Raw genomic sequence first — 19,880 nt, forward strand, 5'->3', positions numbered from 1 at the left:
CTGCAGAAAGACACTAGAAGGATAAGATCAGAATTCTGAATCTCTGCTTATCATTAAATGGAAGAAACTACACCCTTGGAATTCCAAGGACACGATGGCTGAGCTGGAATTGAGGAATACTGTCCTGGTGAGACTCCTGTGGGTAGTTGTGTCCAGTAGCTGTCTGTGCCAGGTGGAACTGCAGACTTCCAGCCACTGTCACTCTTTCTGTGTCTGTAAACAGTTACATTTTTTGTAATAAGTTTTTTCTTTCTAAAAAAAAAAGGTTCTTTTCACCCTGTAGGGATTTTAACTATTCTTTATAAATGATAAAGGAGTCTTTGTAAAGGATTCTTTGTAAATTTCATTTGGATAACAAGATTCTAAACTATATTGTCAAAACAACACAGGATACTGTATGAAATAATGACTGACTATCTTCTATACCCATAACCTTATTATAACAGTTCATTTAAATGATGTCAGTATGTTCTGGGAAAATGTTGAGAGCATGTTATGCTCATGTCATATGTTCACTTTACCACTTAGACTTGAACTGAGACATCTCTTAGAATAAGCATGATTTTATGCATAGCTTAAAGGCTTTATGTGAGAAGGACATCATCCCTCTCACATAAACAAAGGCTGTAAGAAGTTCCTCTCCTTCTCCTACTTGCTTTCAGCATGTGGAATTTTACCTTCATACCATTTGTGTGCTTCAAAAACTTTCCAGTTGCCTGTTTGTCAGGTATGACTGCATATCCTTCATTTCTGTCCTATTGGCAAGGTTCCCTGTGTGTAAGCAGTTTGAGGGGGAAGCAAAGGAGAAAAGCTAGAGTTAGCCATTCTCTGTCCTAGAATTTCCCGGCATTAACCTTGTCCTTAAAAAAATATATGTACTATCCCCTTAAACTCTAGCAGGCTTTGTGTCATTATATCCTATTCTTCTGCTACTCTTTACCTTATCTTACCTATTACTCCTAAGTTCTGTGAAATACCCTTGGATCTGGATTGATTATACCTGATTTTCTCCACTGCATATAAGTGGTATGTTGTGATTGTGAATTTTCAAATGCTGTGTTTGTAAGAGTCTCTAATTTTCTGATCTCTGCAGCACGGTTTCTAATCCAGCCTGCCAGCTGCTGCAGAAAACATTCCTAACAGCGTGGCCACCACACCTCAACTCGGCTCTCAACACCCAGCGAGTTGGCACGGGTTCACTCTGCACCTACAAGAGCTGCAAAACCCAGTGTTTCCTGACTGCCCTGCCATCAGGAGCCTTTCTCTTGGAGGGAAACCACTGGTCCACACTCCAAGTGGAGGCACTGATATTATCCTGAAATTGAGGACAAAATTGAGGAGGTAAGTGTCAAGTAATAGTAGTTGTTTTATAGTAAACACATTGAACATAAAGAGGATTGCTAGTACTCTCTGTTGCAGGTGGCAGAAAATCCAGTCCAAACAGGCTTAAATAAAAGAGGGCATCTGCTAGGTCATGCAACTAAAAACGTCCAGGCCTAGAGTCAGGGTCCATTTCCGAAAAAGTTCTGCCTCCTCTTCGGTAGTTCCACAGCCGAGCTCAGCACTGTCAGACGCAACCTCTTCCTGTACACGGTTCTGCTCAAGCCCAAGCTTGGGCTTGTCTCCTTGATCTGTGTGTGCTGGCTCTGGGCATCTCTGAACCTGTCGGTGGCCATGATAAGGGAAACCCCATCTATTACTTGGCGCATCAAGCACCTGAGACACCCCCACTCAGGGAAGACCCGCATCAGCATAGTGCTGACCTCTTTCCTGGCCCATCAGCTAGTCTATGGCCTGGCATCAGCACAACACTGCATCTATTGCCTGGCGTATCAACATAATATTAACCGATTACACGACACATCAACTAACCTACACCTAATACCCCACCCTCGGACCACCCCAACTTAATAAAAGTGGGGAAAATCGGGTAGATGTGCTCAGAATTTGGTGGCGGGACCCCTCTGAGCCTGCTGGCGAATAAACTTTGATTCTCTGACTCTCCGTGTGCTGCTCAGTTTGTCCTTGGGACCACCCGCTCTAACACTTGCTGTAACAGCCAGGGTCGCTGGGAAGTCTGGGGTGGAGTGAACATCACCTGCAGCCCAGAGACTTAGAGCTGCTTCCCCTAAAGTAAAATTTAAGGATTGCTGCCTCAGGAAAAGAATGGACACTGAGTGGCAGGCAAAGGAAACTGACAGCCTTTGTTCCCAGTCCTTCTCTGACTATACAGAGCCATTCTCCAAGGCAGAGGGCAGAATCCTCAAACAAAAATGCAGGGCCAGGCAGCTCTTCTTGAGCAGTTTATTTTAAAGCCCCGTCTCCCTCATGTGGGGATGATCAGAATCCCACTGGCTAGTTGCTTTACTAGTCTGTTCTGTTAGGAGAACATTTCCTGAGCCCCTGCTTTGTCAGGCTTTCTGCTGACACTGGGGCACAGTGACAAGATGATAGCTGTCTTTGAGGGATCTCCAGGAAGGAAGCGTCGCTACGGTACAGTGTGGCTTGCATGAACTGAATCCACAGCAACAAGTGATTGCGCTCTCATTGGGGGATGCATGCGGGAAGACTTCATGGAGGAGGTGACCTCTGCTTGAATCTGGAAGAGTGAATGGAAGATGCCAGCCCTTCAGGCATAGGACAACACAGGTCCTGCAAGTGTTTTCTAACATGGTGCTTTACCAAGGGACTGCACGTCATCAGGAGGGCCAGCAAGTCCAGTTGCAGGAAAAATGATGGAAGGCAAAGCCTGGAGAGATGGCAGGGTCCAAGGATGTGTGACTTGCACGTCACGCAGAGGAGTCTGAACTTGATCCTCAAGACTCAGCATGCTGCAGAAAGGTGGTGAGTAGATGAGTGACAAAGTCCAGTTAATTTTTCAGGGAGTTCTGGGCAGTTGAGTGGATAGACTGAAGGTGGGGGTAGAGGCGGGAGCCCAGTGAAGGTGAGGCCTGAGGCTCTGCTCTGAGACTCAGCAGAAGAGGAGAGGACGGGCCAGCTGAAAGGCTGTTCAGAAGCCGACACCAACAAGGATTATGCTTGGTCTGCATACGGGAAGTGAGACAAAGGAAGAGCCTGCTGGTTTCCAAGATCCAATCTTTTGGAAGGATTTTGGTGAAAGACACTGGAAAAACAGGATCAGAATTCTGAATCCCTGCTTATCCTTGAAGGAAAGAAACCACGCCTTTGGAATTCTAAGGGCACCATGACTGAGCTGGATGGAATTCAGGAATAACGTGGTCCTGGGGAGACTCCTGCGGGTGGTCTAGTCCAGCAGCTGTCTGTGCAGTGGGACTGCAGACTTCCAGCCTCTCTGTCACTTTCTGTGTCTATAAACAGTTAAATTTTTCTAATTAGTTTTTCCTTCCTGAAAAAAAGGGGATCGCTTGACCCCTTAGGCATTTTGACTATTCTCTTAAAGTATAAAGGAGTCTACATAAAGGATTCTTTATAACTGGTCTTTGGGTAAGAAGATTCTAAACTATATAGTTAAAAACAACATAGGATACTCTGTTATTTAACCACTAGTTTCTATACCCATAACCTTATTATAATAGTCCATTTAAAACATGTCTGTGTGTTTTGGAAACAGTTTGAGAGCACAGTGTGCTCACGTTATACACTCACTGTGCCACTTAGTCTTGAACTGGGACATCTCTCAGAATAGGCTTCACCTTATGCAAAGCTTGGAGGACACCACCCCCCTCCCATAAACAAATATTCCGTCATGTAAGCTGCTATTTTGTTTTGTTCAAGGTAATAAACTTTTAAGACGACTGTTTGGGAAAAAGCAGCTACCAGTTAGCAATTGCTCTCATATCTGCAAAGCAAGTTTAGGAGAGTTTTATTCTTTGAAAAACATGAGCTGGTTTGGGGAGGCAGGTGTGTGCGTTACACAGCAGGTTGCTCTGCGGTTTCCGCCTCTGCCGGAACCCAAACCCCCTCCCAGCCTAACAGAAATGTTCACTCATGCAGCTAGCCCTGCCTCAGTTTATACCACACCTTCTACCTGTTGGCCGAGACACTGGTTGTTGATGTCCACGGCAACCTCTGGGCACCCCAACATCACGTTCCCTCCACTAGGCAGTGAAGGAGACACTGCACGGCTGCGTGAGGACAAGTGCACGTTCCTTGTGAAACGGACATGTGCCCACTGCTGCTTCATTTTGTGCTGTGCATTATATAGTCCAAGCTTTGTTACAGTCGCCCACAGTGTCCTTCCTCACTGTGATCTTACTTTAAGCACCTCCTGTCTCGTGGTGTCCTTGGTCACCTGTTTGTGTCTGTGTGCCTTTGCATACTGCAAAGGGAGTAAGACGTTCCTGCCCTTCCCCACGTTGCTTTCAGCATCTGGAATTTTGTATTTATACCATTTGTGTGCTTCCAAAACGTTTTAGTGGCCTGTTCATCAAGTATGCTTGCGTGTCCTTTATTTCGTTCATATTGGCACAGTTCCCTGTGTGTAATTAATTTGAGAGGGAAGCAAAGGGGAAGAGGTAGAGTTAGCCATTCTCTGTCCTAGAATTTCCCTGCATTAACCTTGTCCTTAAAAATATATATGTACTGTTCCCTTAAACTCTAGGAGGCTTTGTGTCATTATATACTATTCTTTTGCTACCCTTTCCCACTTAACTTACCTACTACTCCTAAGTCCTGTGAAATACCCCTTGGATCTGGATTGATCATACCTGATTTTTTCCACTGTGCGTAAAAGGTATATTGTGATTGTAGATTTTTATATGCCATGTTTATGAGAGTCTTTTATTTCCTGATCTCCACAGGACTCTCCCTCAGGAGGGAAGACGAGCCCCGTCAGCCAGGATTCCCAGCGGAAGCCCCCCGGGTGAAGTCCCCCTCGCTGGGGGCACGTCCAGTGACACTTCGGCACTCGGGCAGCCGCAGGACCTGCAACCTGCCCCACCTGACTGCCCCCCTGCCTCTCCCGTCCCATCCCGCCACTCTGTCCCTGCGTCCCCGCCAGTGCGGGCGAGAAGGTCCCTGTTCTCCCGCTTCTGCTGCTGCGTGGCAGCTGATGGAACTTCACAAAACGCTTGTTAAAGAATGTGCAGCTTTCAGATGCGTGTGTCAAAGAAATTAACAATTTATAAAGAAAATATTAATTTACCTTTCTTACTTGGAAAAGTCAACTTTATTGAGGGTCAGATTTTCGCCGATCCTCTGTGCACGCTCCTGTGCCTCGCAGGTGTCACCTGCACCATCTGGCCCGTCCAGATGCACAGGGACCGCGAGCAGCCTCTTGCTCTGTGGGTAACGTCCTTTCCGTCTCCGCAGTCCTTGGGACCATTTCTGTTCACAGGGAAGGAACCAAACCATTCCCGCCTCCACTTCTCACCCTGTTTTCCTGGTGCATCCATTCAACGTAGCTCTTTATTTGGGCAAAACTATGTCAGCAGCTGGGCAGGGGGATAGATTTTGTTGTCCCCTGACCTGCCCTGAAAGATAATAGAGCACAAAAGACAGCTGTACTCATCTGTGCCTTAAATTATATGTTCACGTATTTGCATGTCTCTGTGCATGTACTGGGATCAACCCAGCATGTCTTTAACTACTGGAATCTGTTAGGATTCTCTGTTGGGGGTGGCAGAAAATCCAGTCCAAACAGGCTTAAATGAAGAAGTGCATCAGTTAGCTCATACAACTAAAATATCCCGGCCTGGGTCAGGGTTCATCTCCTAGTTCTGCCTCCTCTCTGTGAGTTCCACATCCACGCTCAGCATGGGCGGACTTAACTTCTTCCTGCACACGGCTCTGCTCAAGCCCAAGCCCAAGCCTGGGGTCATCTCCTTGATCTCTGTGTGCTGGCTCTGGGCATCTCTCAACCTGTCACTGGCTAAGGCAACTGGGAAATTCTGGGGTGGAAGCATCTTCATCTGTAGCCCAGGGACCTAGAGTTGCTTCCCCTAAGGCAAAATTTAAGGATTGCTGCCACAGGAAAAGAATGGACACTGAGTGGCAAAGTAAGAAACCCGAAGGCCTTTGTTCCCAGTCCTTCTCTGACTATACAGAGCCATTCTCCAAGGCAGAGGGCAAGATTCTCAAACAAAGACATGGGGGCAAGCAGCTCTTCTTGAGCATTTTATTTGAAAGACTTTGTCTCCCTTAGGTTGGGCTGTCAGAATCCCAGTGGCTGGTTGATCATTAATCTGTTCCAGTAGGAGAACACTCCCTGAGCATCCGCTTCCCCAGGCTTTCCGCTGACACTGGGGCACAGTGACAAGATGATAGCTGTGCTTTCAGGAAGCTCCAGTAAGGAAGTGTCACTACCATACCATGTGGCATGCATGAACTGAAAACACTGCAGGAAGTGACTTCACTCTCAGTGGGAAGGTTCATCAGGGAAGACTTCCTGGGGGAGATGACCTCTGGTTGAATTTTGAAGACTGAATAGAAGGATGCCTGCCCAGTTTCTGGTATTTTGTTATAGCAGCCTGAACAGACTAAGGTAGTAACATATTTCTGAATTACTTTCTGTGTGAGCTGTTCCACCTCATGACTTATCCTTGAGTTAAATATTTCCTGCATGTGGCGTCCTGGCTGTCGGCTTCTTTCCTGCAGCACTTGTAATATGCTGTCAGGCACCGACTGCAAGAAGTCATTCAGCTAGAAGGGAGAGGCAAGCCCCACCTCGTACCTGGCCTGGGAGGAGGGGAAACCACAGCCCAGCCTGTTTGAGGGGTGCAATTGGTAAGCTCAGTGAGAAGGGAGGTTCCTAGCACACCGATTGTGCAACTCTTTTATCTTGGCCTTGCTTTGAAAGGACTCGTCTATTGTATTCATGCCTCAGCAAAAGCAGAGATGAGAAGATTCTCATTTGGAATCTTTATTAGTGTTTTTTAAAAATTATGTGCATGATTGCCTCAATAAAATTAGAACTAATAAAGAGTATAGCTTTGTTTGATAGTCACAGTTAATGTGGGGCATTTGAGCTACATAAATACATAATGCTTCTCATAACCTTAGCACTGAACACACAAGGTCGGGGTGCACTGGGCAAATTCCATAAATACAGTACAGGGTGTAAGTTTAAGATGTCGCCTTTGGAGCAGGACAAACCCAGGTGGGATTGTTGTGTCTCACACTACTGGCTTTGTGATTCCAGATCCTATAATTTATTTTAACTTTCTCAGCCTCACTTTTCTCAGATGTAAAATTGAAAAAATATTTTACAATTCATAAGGATTACTAAAGACAGATATGCTGAGTACTTGATGCTTTCTCCTAAATGGGGCAATAATAATAATTAGTGATCATAAATTTTTTATACATTATCAATTAGAAATTGCTTTCCAAATCTTTCTCTGAAAATTAGCTTCTTTCAAATGCAGTGAAGTCATTTTCTCACATTATTCATGAAACCTTATTATCAATCACTTTGCAGAGTTAATTGGGTGTTTTGTGTTGAGTTGCCCAATCTACCAAACTTATTTAATTTTTTTTCGTTTGTTTCTCCATTTTTTTTTATTTTAGCATATTATGGAGGGTACAAATGTTAAGGTTACGTATATTGCCCATGCCCCCTCACCCCTCAAGTCAGAGCTTCAAGCGTGACCATCCCCCAAACTTTGCACATCTCACTCATTATGTGTGTATATACCCATCTCCTCCTCCCCCCTTCCACCCACCCGCCTGAGACCCGATAAATGTTATTCCTATATTGTGTTGATCCATTAATACCAATTTGCTGGTGAGTACATGTGCTGCTTGTTTTTCCATTCTTGAGATACTTCACTTAGTAGAATGGGTTCTAGCTCTATCCAGGAAAATACAAGAGGTGCTATCTCACCATTGTTTCTTAAAGCTGAATAGTACTCCATGGTATACATATACCACATTTTGTTAATCCACTCATGTATTGATGGGCACCTAGGTTTCCACACCTTTGCGATTGTGGACTGTGCTACTATAAACATTCGAGTGCAGGTTTCCCATTTATAAATGTCATTTGATCTTTTGCGTAGATGACCAGTAGTGGAATTGCTGGATGAAATGGTAGATCTACTTGTATCGCTTTAAGGTATCTCCATATTGCTTTCCACAGAGGCTGAACCAGTTTGCAGTTCCACCAGCAGTGTAGGAGTGTTCCTATCTCTCCGTATCCATGCCAACATTTATTGTTTGGGGACTTTTTGATAAAGGCCATTCTTACTGGAGACAAGTGATATATATCTCATTGCAGTTTTGATTTGCATTTCCCTGAAGATTAGAGATGTTGGGCATTTTTTCATTTGTGTGTTGGCCATTATTCATTCTGTCTCTTGAAAAATTTCTGTTCATGTCCTTTGCCCATTCTTTACTACAAGGCTATAGTAATAAAAACAGCTTGTTACTGGCACAAGAACAGGGACATTAACCAGTGGAACAGAACCGAGAACCCAGATATAAAACCATCCCCATATAGCCAACTAATCTTTGACAAAGCATACAAAAACATACACTGGGGAAAAGAATTCTTATTCAATAAATGGTCCTGGGAAAACTGGATAGCCACATGTAGAAGACTGAAACAGGACCCACACCTTTCACCTATCACAAAAATCAACTCACGCTGGGTAACAGACTTGAACCTTAGGTGTGAAACTATTAGAATTCTAGAGGAAAGCATTGGAAATACTCTTCTAGACATTGGCCTAGGCAAAGAATTTATGAAGAAGATCCCATATGCAATCACAGCAGCAACAAAAATAAATAAATGGGAACTGATCAAATTAAAAAGTTTCTGCACAGCCAAAGAAACTGTCAAGAGAGCAAACAGACAACCCACAGAATGGGAGAAAATTTTCACAAGCTACACATCTGATAAAGGGCTGATAACTAGAATTTATTTAGAACTTGTTTCATTTATACTTTTAACTGTATCATTTCAATAGTGGAAGTGTTTGAGGATAACCTGTCTTTGAGAGAAATGATGCAGTTTTTCAACATTAAAAGGTCACAAACTAGCAACATTAGTTCAACCTGTTTAATTTTCCAAACCTCACAGCTAAGAAAAAGCCCAGTTCTGCAATACAGCCGAGATTCGTTAGCAGGTCACAAAACACAAGGAAGCAGTAAAGACCCACACAGTGAAAGCAGCCGTGGTTTTGCCTCCAGTGTCTTCACGTCCACCCGGGAGAACACGCTGCGTTCGCGGAATGTGAAATCGCCAGAGTGTGGACAAGTCCTTCCATAGTGCAAAGTCAAATAGCCTGTGCAGGCCTCAGTTTCCTTCCCTGCAAGGGGGGGTTGGGGCTGTAGAAGACCTGTGAGTTCAAATATGGGCCATTCATTCAGTTATTACTTTTTGATTCATCTATTCACTCAGCCAAGCGAGATTGGCGCCAGCATGGCCTCGTGGAAGGGCTGGGCCCTGACACACACAGACCCGAATTTCCATCCCGGCTCTCCCACGTAGTAGCCGGCTAACTGTGACAGGGCATCACGTTTTCATTCTGAGCCTCAGTTTCCTTTTATTTCAGTTGAGACACTATTGTTCCAGTGCTGCTAAGAGCACTGTGTGATACCAGTGGTTCCCACTGGAGGCCATTCCACCTCTGGGGGGAAGTCTGGAAATTTACTGGGCATTTAGAGAGCAAGGACTGGGATCTAGTCAACCTACCACATCTAGAATCCTTCAAATCTAGAATCCACCTTTCTATACCCTAGAAAACCGTGCTGTGTCCCAGATTCCTCTTGGATGTTTCAGTGAAAATGAAGAGTCTACCCTGAGTTTACTGCTAAGTACGATGCTTTTATGTGATGGTGCTACGCCTTGACTTTCCACAAATGGCTAAGCACCTCCCTAAGGGCCTCCAGGAAGCATAGGGGAAGCTGGGTTTGGAGGATTTTCAGACAATACTTTGCCTCATTGCAGGCCACCAGCCAGCAAAGCATTCATTTAAACACGCGCTGTGCACGCTGTCCTGCCTTTCCTCACGGCCCCTCTCCTTTCCTCTCCTTTCCACAGGGACTCATTCTCTGTTCCTGAATAGGAAGATTTGCATATCCACCTTCACTTTACCAATTTAAGTCTGAAATCACACAATGCTTTGTGAACTCCTCAGGCTTCAGGGCCGGTAGTGACTTAAATACATGTGCAGAAGTGGAGAGGTGCACAACCCTGCTCCTTCCCTGCAGCCCAACGGCGCTTGTTTTATTAGCCCAACATATTTCTTTATTTATTCTTAAAATTTATTTTTAACATTTTCCTCTTCTATTCATCTATTTGCTTATATTCAAACTATTAGGAAGGTACAAATATTTTTGGTTACATAAATCACTTTTATAATGTTTGAGTCATGGTTGTAAGTGTGCCCATCACCCACATAGTGTTCACTGTACCTGGTAGGTAGGTTTTCACCCAACTCCTTCTACACCTCCCCCCAATTTATTTCAGTTGTGTTTTACTTCCATCTATGCACATGTGTGCTCATCGGTTAGTTCCAATGTAATAGCGAGTACATGTGTTGTTTGCTTTTCCATTTTTTAGATACTTCATTTAGGATAATGGTCTCCAGTTCCATCCAAATTGTTGCAAAAAGCATTAAGTAATCCTGCTTCGTGGCTGAGCAGTATTCCACAGTGTACATATACTACATTTTGTTATCCACTCATGAATTGATGGACATTTCAGTTGATTATACATCTTTGCAATTATGAATTGTGCTGTGATAAACATTTGAGTATAGGTGTCTCTTTGATAAAATGACTTCTTTTCCCTTGGGTAAATACCTAGTAGTTGGATTGCTAGAACAAATGGTAGGTTGAATTTTAGTTTTTTCAGGAATCTCCATACTGTTTTCCATAGAGGTTGTACTAATTTGCAGTCCCACAAACATTGTATAAATGTTGCTTTCTCTCTGCATCCAGGCCAGCATCTATTGTTTTGGACTTTTTAATAAAAGCCATTCTGGGTGGTGTAAGGTAATATCTCATTGTGGTTTTATTTATTTATTAATTTAGAGACAGAATCTTGCTCTGACACCCTGGTTAGAGTGCAGTGGCATCAGCATAGCTCACTGCAACCTTAAACTCCTGGGTTCAGATGATCCTCTTGCCTCAGCCTCCCGAGTAGTGGGATTACAGCCTTGTGCCACCATGCCTGGCCAACACTTTTGTATTTTTAGTAGAGATGGGGTCTTATTCTTGTTTGGGCTGGTCTCCAACTCCTGAGCTCATGAAAGCTGTCTGCCTCAGCCTCCCAGAGTGCTAGGATTACAGGCCTGAGCCACCACACCTGGCCTCATTGTGGTTTTAATTTGCATTTCTCTGATGATTAGCAATGTTGAGTATTTCTTCATATATTTATTGGCTGTCTATTTTCTTTTCAAAATCTTTTGTTCATGTCCTTTGCCCACCTTTAATGGGGTTATTTGATTTTATTTTCTTGCTGATTTGCTTGAGTTCTTTGTAGATTATGGTTACTGGTCCTTTATTGCATGTATAGCTTGTGAATATTTTCACTTATTCTGTAAGTTTTCTATTTGCTCTGTTGATTATTTCCTTGGCTGTGCATAACCTTTTTAATTTCAGGAAGAAATAGAACTCTTGAACAGACCAATAATAAGCAATGAGATCGAAGCCACAATAAAAAATCTTCCAACAAAAAAATGTCCCAGACCAGATGGATTCACAGCTGAATTTGTCCACGCCTACAAAGGAGAGTTAGTACTCATTCTGTGGATATTATTCTATAACTTTAAGAGGGAGGTAATCCTCACCAACTCATTCTATGAAGCGAGTAACACCTTGATACCAAAGCCAGGAAAGGACAGAACAAAAAAAGAAAATTACATACCAATATTCCCTATAAATATAGTTGCAAAAATCTCAATAAAATACTAGAAAACTGAACTCAACAGCATATCAAAAAGTAATCTACCATGACCAAATGGACTTCACCCCAGAGATGTAAGGATGGTTCAATACATGGAAATCAATAAATGTTATTCACCACATAAACAGGAGCCAAAGCAAAGATCATATGATCATCTCAATAGTGCAGAAAAAGCATTAGACAAAATTCAGCACCCTTTCATGATAAAAACTCTCAACCAGCTAGGCATAGAAGTGATATATCTCAAAATTATAAAAGCCATATATGGCAAACCCACAGCCAGCATCACACTGAATGGGGAAAAGCATTCTCACTAAGAACTGGAGCAAGAGAAGGATGCCCACTGTTACCACTTCTATTCAACATAATGCTAGAAGTCCTAGCCAGAGCAATCAGGCAAAAGAAAGAAATTAAGGGTATCCAAATCAGGAAAGAGTAGGTCAAACTATCACTTTTTGCTGATGGTATGATCTTATACCTAGAAAACCCTAAAGTTTCCACCAAAAGACTCCTGGAATTGATAAATTTAGCAAAATCTCAGGTTACAAAATCAATGTACACATGTCAGTAGCATTCCAATACACCAATAACAGTCAAGCTGAAAATCAAATAAAAGGATCACTACCATTCACAACTGCTACAATGAAACTAAAATACCTAGAAATATACTTAACCAAGGAGGTGAAATATCTCTGCAAATATAACTATGAAGCACTGAAGAGAAAAGTTGCAGATGGCATTAAAGAAACAAGTGGAAAAACATATAATGTTCATGGATTGGTAGAATCAACATTGTTAAAATGTCCATACTGCCCAAAGTGATTTACAGATTCAATGCAATCCCAGTCAAAATACCAATTTCATATTTCACAGATCTGGAAAAAATAATTCTATGCTTCGTATGAAACCAGAAAAGAGCTGAATAGCCAAAGCAACCTTAAGCAAAAGGAACAAATCAGGAAGCATCACATTACCAGATTTCAAACTATACTATTAATACAAGGATATAGTAACTAAATCAGCATGGTATTGGCACAAAAATAGAGGCATAAACCAATGGGACAGAACAGAAAACCCAGATATAAAATCATCCACATGTAGCCGGCTGATCTATGACAAAGTAGACAACAATATACACTGGGGGAAAAAAGCCCTATTCAATAAATGGTGCTGGCAAAATTGGATAGCCACATGCACAAGAATGAAACAGGATATATATCTTTCACTGCTTACAAAAATTAAAGATGGATAAAGGACTTAAATGTAAGGCATGAAACCATAAGAATTCCAGAAGAAAATGTCAGAAAAACTCTTCTAGATGTTGCTCTAGGCAAATAATTTATGAAGAAAACCTCAATGGCAATCAGAGCAACAAAAATAAATAAATGGGACTTGATTGAATTAAACCAAAGACACTCCTAAAAAGCCGATAGTGCACATGTGTATTTCCAGTCACCCCTGGAGAAGCAGCAATAGGTCTGACGTGTCACTTTTAGATCTTGAGACTGTATTTTTCATGAAAGCAAATACTTTTGCCACCTTTCAGTGTCACCTGGATGTGGGAAAGTTGAGTTCGAGCAAAGCTGGTGTGGCCGTGCTGGCTGGCCCTCAGCAGGGCCAGCGTGAATGTGAGCTCACACCGGCTCTGCCACAAACGCACTCCCTCGGCCTCGCCCCTCCACCGGCTGGCGAGGGAGGATTTACGTCCATCAGGAGAGGTGAGAGAACAGCTGGCGTGAGGATGGCAGCCTTGCTCTGTCCTGGAAAGGCTGCGGAGCTGGCGCTGGCCAGCTAGGGAGGGAACAGCTGGAGGGCGCCGCGCAGACGCTTCCCACCTCCACGTGCCGCCATCCCTGTGGATTGACCAGACCAGATTCGTTCCTCACTTGCAAGATCATCAAAGATCGACAGGGAAAGAGGGTGCACAATTAACACACACATGGAATAAGACAAAGACATGCATGGAGAAGAACTTGGAGAAAGAACATTGTGGCAAAGACGCAGAAAGATGACCTTTTTTGATAATGTTGAATTAGTCATAGGTTTTGACACATTTTCCCTGAAGATTCAATGCAGCTTTTAAAGACAGAAATTCTTCTTCACATTCAATCAAAGAACTTGTTGCAAGAAAGGAAAGAGAGTGGTTATTAGTCTACAAGGAGATACAAAATGGCACAGCCAGTCTGGAAAACAGCTGGCAGATTCCTATAAAACTAGACAGGCAACTACTATGTAACCCAGCAATTGCACTCCTGGGCATTGATCTCAGAGTAATGAAAACTTCTGTTCACATAAACCACCTGTACATGAATGCAGTTTTATTTATAACGTCCCAGACTGAAAACAACCCAGAAGTTCTTCAATGGGTAGACGGTGAAGCAAACAATGGTACATCCACACCACTGCACACTACTCAGCAATGACAAGGAAAGAACTTCTGATGCACATAACCACTTGGAGAAATCACCATAGGATTATGTTGAATGAAATAAATATAAATTTCATTTATATAAAATGTGTGCAGTGACAGAAACATTGAAATGATGAAAATGGAGAGCAGATGAGTGGTTGTCAGGGGTTAGGGATTGAGGGGAGGGATGTGAGTGACAACACAGGGACCCTTGTGCTGTGGAACTGTGCTGTATCTCAGCTCTGGTGGTGTGCACATGAACCTACAGGGACAATAAAACTGTATATAACAATACACACCTACATGCACTCACACACACAGTCACACAAATGAGCACAAATGAAACAGGAAATCTGAATAAGATCAGCGGTTTGTACCATTGTCCATATCTTGGTTGACAGTCTGCTAGTTTTGCAAAATGTTAATTGGAGGAAACTCAGCGAAGTATGCAAGAGATCTCTCTGTATTATTTCTTACAGTTGCATTTTATTCTACAATTATCAATAAAATTTTAATTTAAAAATGTAAAATGATTTTTTTAAAAAAGCAAAAAGGCAGTAAGTGTCACAGACAAGAGGAGGCTAAGAAGACATGGCAATTAAATGTTATGCTGTGTCCTGGATTCGATCCTGTAACAACACCACAAAAGGCAGTCCTTAAAACAAAGAAAATATGAAGACATTATAGATGCTAATTAATAATAATGTATCAATATTGGCTGAGTAAGTGTCACAAATGTACCATACTAATATAAGATGTTAATAATAAGGAATACTGGGTGCAGGGTACATGGGAATCCTCTGTGATATTGTATCAATTTTTCTGTAAATCTGAAATTGTTCTCAAAATGATTATTTTAAAAAATAAATGGATAGAAAAAGTTATACAATGTAAACACTAATTTCTAAAAATGATCTAGAGTGGCTATACCAATATTAGATTAAGCAGACTTTAGAGAAAAGAAATTACCAAGGACAAATTAGGACATTATATAATAATAGGAGTGTTAATTCACCAAAATAGAAAGCAATCTTAAATGCAAATGCACCTGACAACAGAGCTCCAGAATATATGGAGCACAAACTGGAAGAACTGGAAAGACAAATAGTCAATCCCACAATTATAGCTGCAAATGTCAACACTCTTCTCTCAGTAATTGGTAGAACTAGTACACAAATAATTTTAGCAGTTCCACTCATGTTTACCAAAAGTTGGAATCCATAGTCTCAAAAGGTTATATATTTGTACCATTATATGCCATTCTCAGAAAGACAGAATTATAATGGCAGAGAAAAGATCAGTGGTTGCCAAGGTTTAGGGTGGGTCCTCAAACTCTTTAAACAGGGGGCCAGTTCACTGTCCCTCAGACCGTTGGAGGGCCGGACTATAGTTTTAAAAAAACTATGAACAAATTCCTATGTACACTGCACATATCTTACTTTGAAGTAAAAAAACAAACGGGCAAAAACACCCGCATATGGCCCATGGGCCATAGTTCGAGGGCGCCTGGTTTAGGGTTTGGGAGTGGATATGATTACAAAGGGCATAGTATGAAGGACTTGGAGTGATGGAACAGTCCTGTATCCCCATTGTGGTTGGGGTACATGATACTATACAATGTGATAAAATTCATAATGCTCACATCCAATAAAAGTCAATGTTACTATGTATTAATTTAAACATTTAAAGATGCCAATATAGTGTAGAATGGACAATTTGCCTTCATAGGGTGATTCTAGCATTGAGTGAGGCACATGATAGTAGGCCCAGAGGAAAGACTCCTGGGACACTGGCTGATTCACTATTCATTCTGTCCCTTCCGTTAATGTGGATGAAATGTTAACATTCTTTCTAGGACACACTCCCCCTAGGGGACCTCTTCTCCTGGGCTTCAAATGTCATCCACATTATTATTATGTGTAATGATCCATAATAATAATCAAATGTTATTCTGAAAAAATGGCATCCTTAGATTGGGTTGAGCTATTCGGATTCAAAGAGGGAGCACACGAAGCGAGGAAGCCGCCCTCCAGGACTGAGAACGAATTCCCCTCCCTCATAGCCTCATTCCTTCACTGCCTCCCTCCCTCCCTGCCCTTATTCCTTCCTTCCTTGCTTCCTCTGTTTATTTTCCTAAAGATAATGAGCTTTCTGGCCATCAGTCTTACTGAAGAAGGCCAATCCAATAAAAAATAATGTTTTTATTTTTTAAAAATAAAAACTGTGATTGCACATGAGTGAAGGATTTGGGTTGGGTGTAGCCAGGGGTGCTGAGGGCAATGCACTTAGTCTTTTTCTTGTTTGGGGACAGGGAAGTTGGTAGACAAAGTGTGTGGTGTGTGGTGTGGGTGGTGTGTGTGTGTGGTGTATATGTGTGTACGCTGTGTGCCTGTGTGGGTGTGGTATCTGTGTGTGCGTGTTGTGTGTGTTTTTGTGTGTGTTGTGTACCCATTACAGGGTGTGTGTGTGTGTGTGTCTGAGGATGTGTGATGTGTGTGTCTGTGTGATGCATCAGCTGTGTGGTATGTGTGCATGTGTGTGCACAGGGTGCTCCTGTGGAGGAAGTGTCGAGCCATGAACTCTGGGCACACTCTCATTTCTCATCGTTGGCTTTCTGTTGTGCTTTGCGTTGTAGTTCCCTTCCACTTGTCCCAAACATGCATTAATGTTTTGGTCAGGCTGCCAGGCAGGTGTTAAGTTATATGGTGGAGGACTCAGGACGGGCCTGTGTCCGCTACTGGTGTGGTGCAGAGGGAAGGGACAGCTTCATTATATCCAACACCTCCTCTGCAGCCAGTGTAGGGGCAGCAGCCATGGTGTGGAAGCAACCAGCCAAACAGTAAGGATGCTCCAGGTGTCTCCCCACTAGCATCAGGACCGCGGAGAGGACCGTTGTGCCGAGGCACACACAGTGAGTGCACGACTTGCCTCAGGGCCCATCCCAGGTGGGGAAGGAGGAAGGGACGGCAGGGGTGCAGGCAGGCAGCAGGGACCCAGCCAGCAGACTACACGTTGCCTGCACACGGGTAGAAGCATGGTGGTGGTTAAATGTGCCGGGTTCTATGCTTGTCTTTGCTATTTCATAACTGAATGGCCGGTCAAGTGAACCTCTCTGTGCTTCAACATATTCATCTGCAAACAGAGACAATAAAGGTGCACTGCCTTTTCAGGCAGTTATGAGAAATAAGTGGATTAACATACAGTGAACAGATCAGAACATTCTGGCACAGTTCTGGCATCTATTAAGTGTATTATTGCCTAGCAATGGTCTCTCTGCTTTTCACTGTTTATTTATAGATCAGTCTTCCCTTACTAACTTGGGAGCTCCTTGAAGGAAGGAACAATGTCTTACTTTTCTCTCTATCTCCAGATTCCAAATACTACCAGCATTTGGAAGGTGATCAGTACAAATGGACCTAAGCGTCAATTGTATTATGGTAATATGGATTGTGTGTGCATGTATGTATGTATGTAATGTGTGATGTGCACATATTACATATATGGAATATGTATTGACTTATTATATATTTCAACAAGGGATGATCACCAACAGATTAATCTTGGGTCTGTCTGATTTTTTTCCATTTGAATGATGGACCCTGAGTTAGCCAGCTTGGTGGAAACAGACCCACCTCCAACCTCCACCCGCTGTCACCCCCAGGGATGTGCCCACTGTCTGAGACAGGATAGGCTAAAATGAGCCACCAGTTTCACATGAATGACAAGAGCTGTGGAGCTTTTGCTGAAATTTTCTATATCCAGCCTGATCAGTATCTCTTGAGCATTGCAGTCTATAGCTCCTTTATGAGAACAACAACAAAGCAGGAAGAAGCAAAGACAACTAGCCAGCCAGTTAGCTCTCAGATTGAGATGATGCTGGAACCTCAGGGATAGAGTGCATATTTATCACACCTAAGTGTCTGCAGATGCACAGTAGGGTTTTTCTTCGCACGAATGAGAACAAGATTTAGAGTTTGTCACTGCAATAAAGCTGTCCTTGTTGCTCCCTTAGCTCTTTATAGACTCCCATATTTCAAACTCAGCATTATTGGCATTTCTTTGCCCACCACATGCTAAACATTCTCTGGGAGGACTAATAATCCCTTATTGTGCTGCCCTGGAAATCAATCCCATTGGCTCATTCAGCAACTCTCAGAGTAAAAATGCAGCTTTCTTTTTTAAAAGTTTATTTTAGTTTTTGATAGACAAAAGTTTATTTTTTATGGTATACAATATGATGGTTTGATACAGGTATCCATTGTGGAATGGCTAGCGTATGTATTAGCTCAATACTTATCTTTTTCTTTTGTGGTGAGAACACATAAAACCTACTCTCTTAGCAATTTCCAGGTATATATTTGATTAATCACAGTTAATCTCTTGAACTTATTCCTCCTAGCTAACTGACATTTTGTACCCTTTTACCATCTCCCCAATCTCCTTCAGCCCTCGGAATTCTTGCAATTCACATTTTCCTTTACTATTTTTCCTTTTCTTGTGCAATACAGTGACTACAGACTTTTTAGAGAATCACGTATGTATGCATTTTGCTCCTGTTCCTGTAGAACTAAAGAAGTCAGAATCTCTGAGGATGGACAAAATAGAAATAGACCAACAGGCAGATAGATAGATAATGTGCTCATCAAGTGAGGGAGCTGCTTCAAAGTCTGGGGAGGAAGAGAAAGAATTTATGTGCTGAAAATACTCTTAGAATCCCTGGTGCTAGATTTAAGATTAATTTCCGCATGGCTACAAACATTGAAACTTAGTTTTCTCTGAAGTCTTTCAAGTCAACTTAAAAATCTTGTTATTCTATGCATAAAACTTACTGTTTAAAATAACAATAATTTGCTTTGCTGACTAATTAATTTATATAGGTATTTAAGAAATTTACTTCCCCTTAAACAAGTAACTTTGATTACGAAAGTTTTTAATTAAATTTTCTTAAAAATGTTAAAACTATATGGGAGAAGACTTTGACCCAGCAATAGCAGGCCAGCTTGTTTCACAGTAAACTTCCACTAAAAAGAATTAGAAAAACTGAACAGAATTTTCAAAAAAATTTTCTTTACAATATCAATGCCACATGTTGGCAAGGATTTGGAGCTCCTGGAAGGCATTCTGGAGTGACAATGTGAAGTGCTACAACCACTCAGGAAAACTTTGGCAATATTTATACTCTGTGACCCAGAAATTATTCTTCTACCACATACACTGTAGACATGTCTACACATGTACCAAAAACCACATGTATCAAAAAGCTCACAGTAGCATTATTTAAAATATTCTAAAATTACAAAAACCTAAATGTCCATCAATAGCAGAATGGGCAAATAAAACTTGATATCCTTATATAGAATTCATGAAGCATCCTCAGGGTAATGAGGGAATTAAAAACACAATTCATGAAGCAATGACAACGAACAAAGACATTGATGAACTCTGAAAACATAATAGAGTACAAAGCAAAAACAAAAGAAAAACTACCTATGAAATAATTAAATTTCCAGGGTGTTCAAAAGCAGGCAGAACTAATCTGGGGTTTTAAAAGCCAAAATGGTGGCTACACTTGGGAAGCAGCGTGGCAGGACTGAAGGGCGGGATGCCGGGCAGGCCGCTTGGCGCTGGCGCCAGCTC

At 42.2% G+C, this 19,880-nt stretch overlaps 1 protein-coding gene across 1 annotated transcript in view; it reads left to right on the forward strand.

Annotated features, from left to right (window-relative positions):
• The window catches only part of LOC105876178 (uncharacterized), a 70,104-nt gene extending 62,336 nt beyond the window's left edge, over positions 1–7,768 (forward strand). The window contains exons 11-12 of the mRNA XM_076008462.1: positions 1,094–1,341; positions 4,782–7,768. Of these exons, the coding sequence (XP_075864577.1) occupies positions 1,094–1,319 (226 nt within the window). The 3' untranslated portion in view covers positions 1,320–1,341; positions 4,782–7,768. The remainder of the gene's footprint in view (positions 1–1,093; positions 1,342–4,781) is intronic.
• The last annotated feature ends 12,112 nt before the right edge of the window (positions 7,769–19,880 follow it).

This window comes from Microcebus murinus, chromosome 12 (genome assembly GCF_040939455.1).
Source record: "Microcebus murinus isolate Inina chromosome 12, M.murinus_Inina_mat1.0, whole genome shotgun sequence".
Lineage (NCBI taxonomy): Eukaryota > Metazoa > Chordata > Mammalia > Primates > Cheirogaleidae > Microcebus > Microcebus murinus.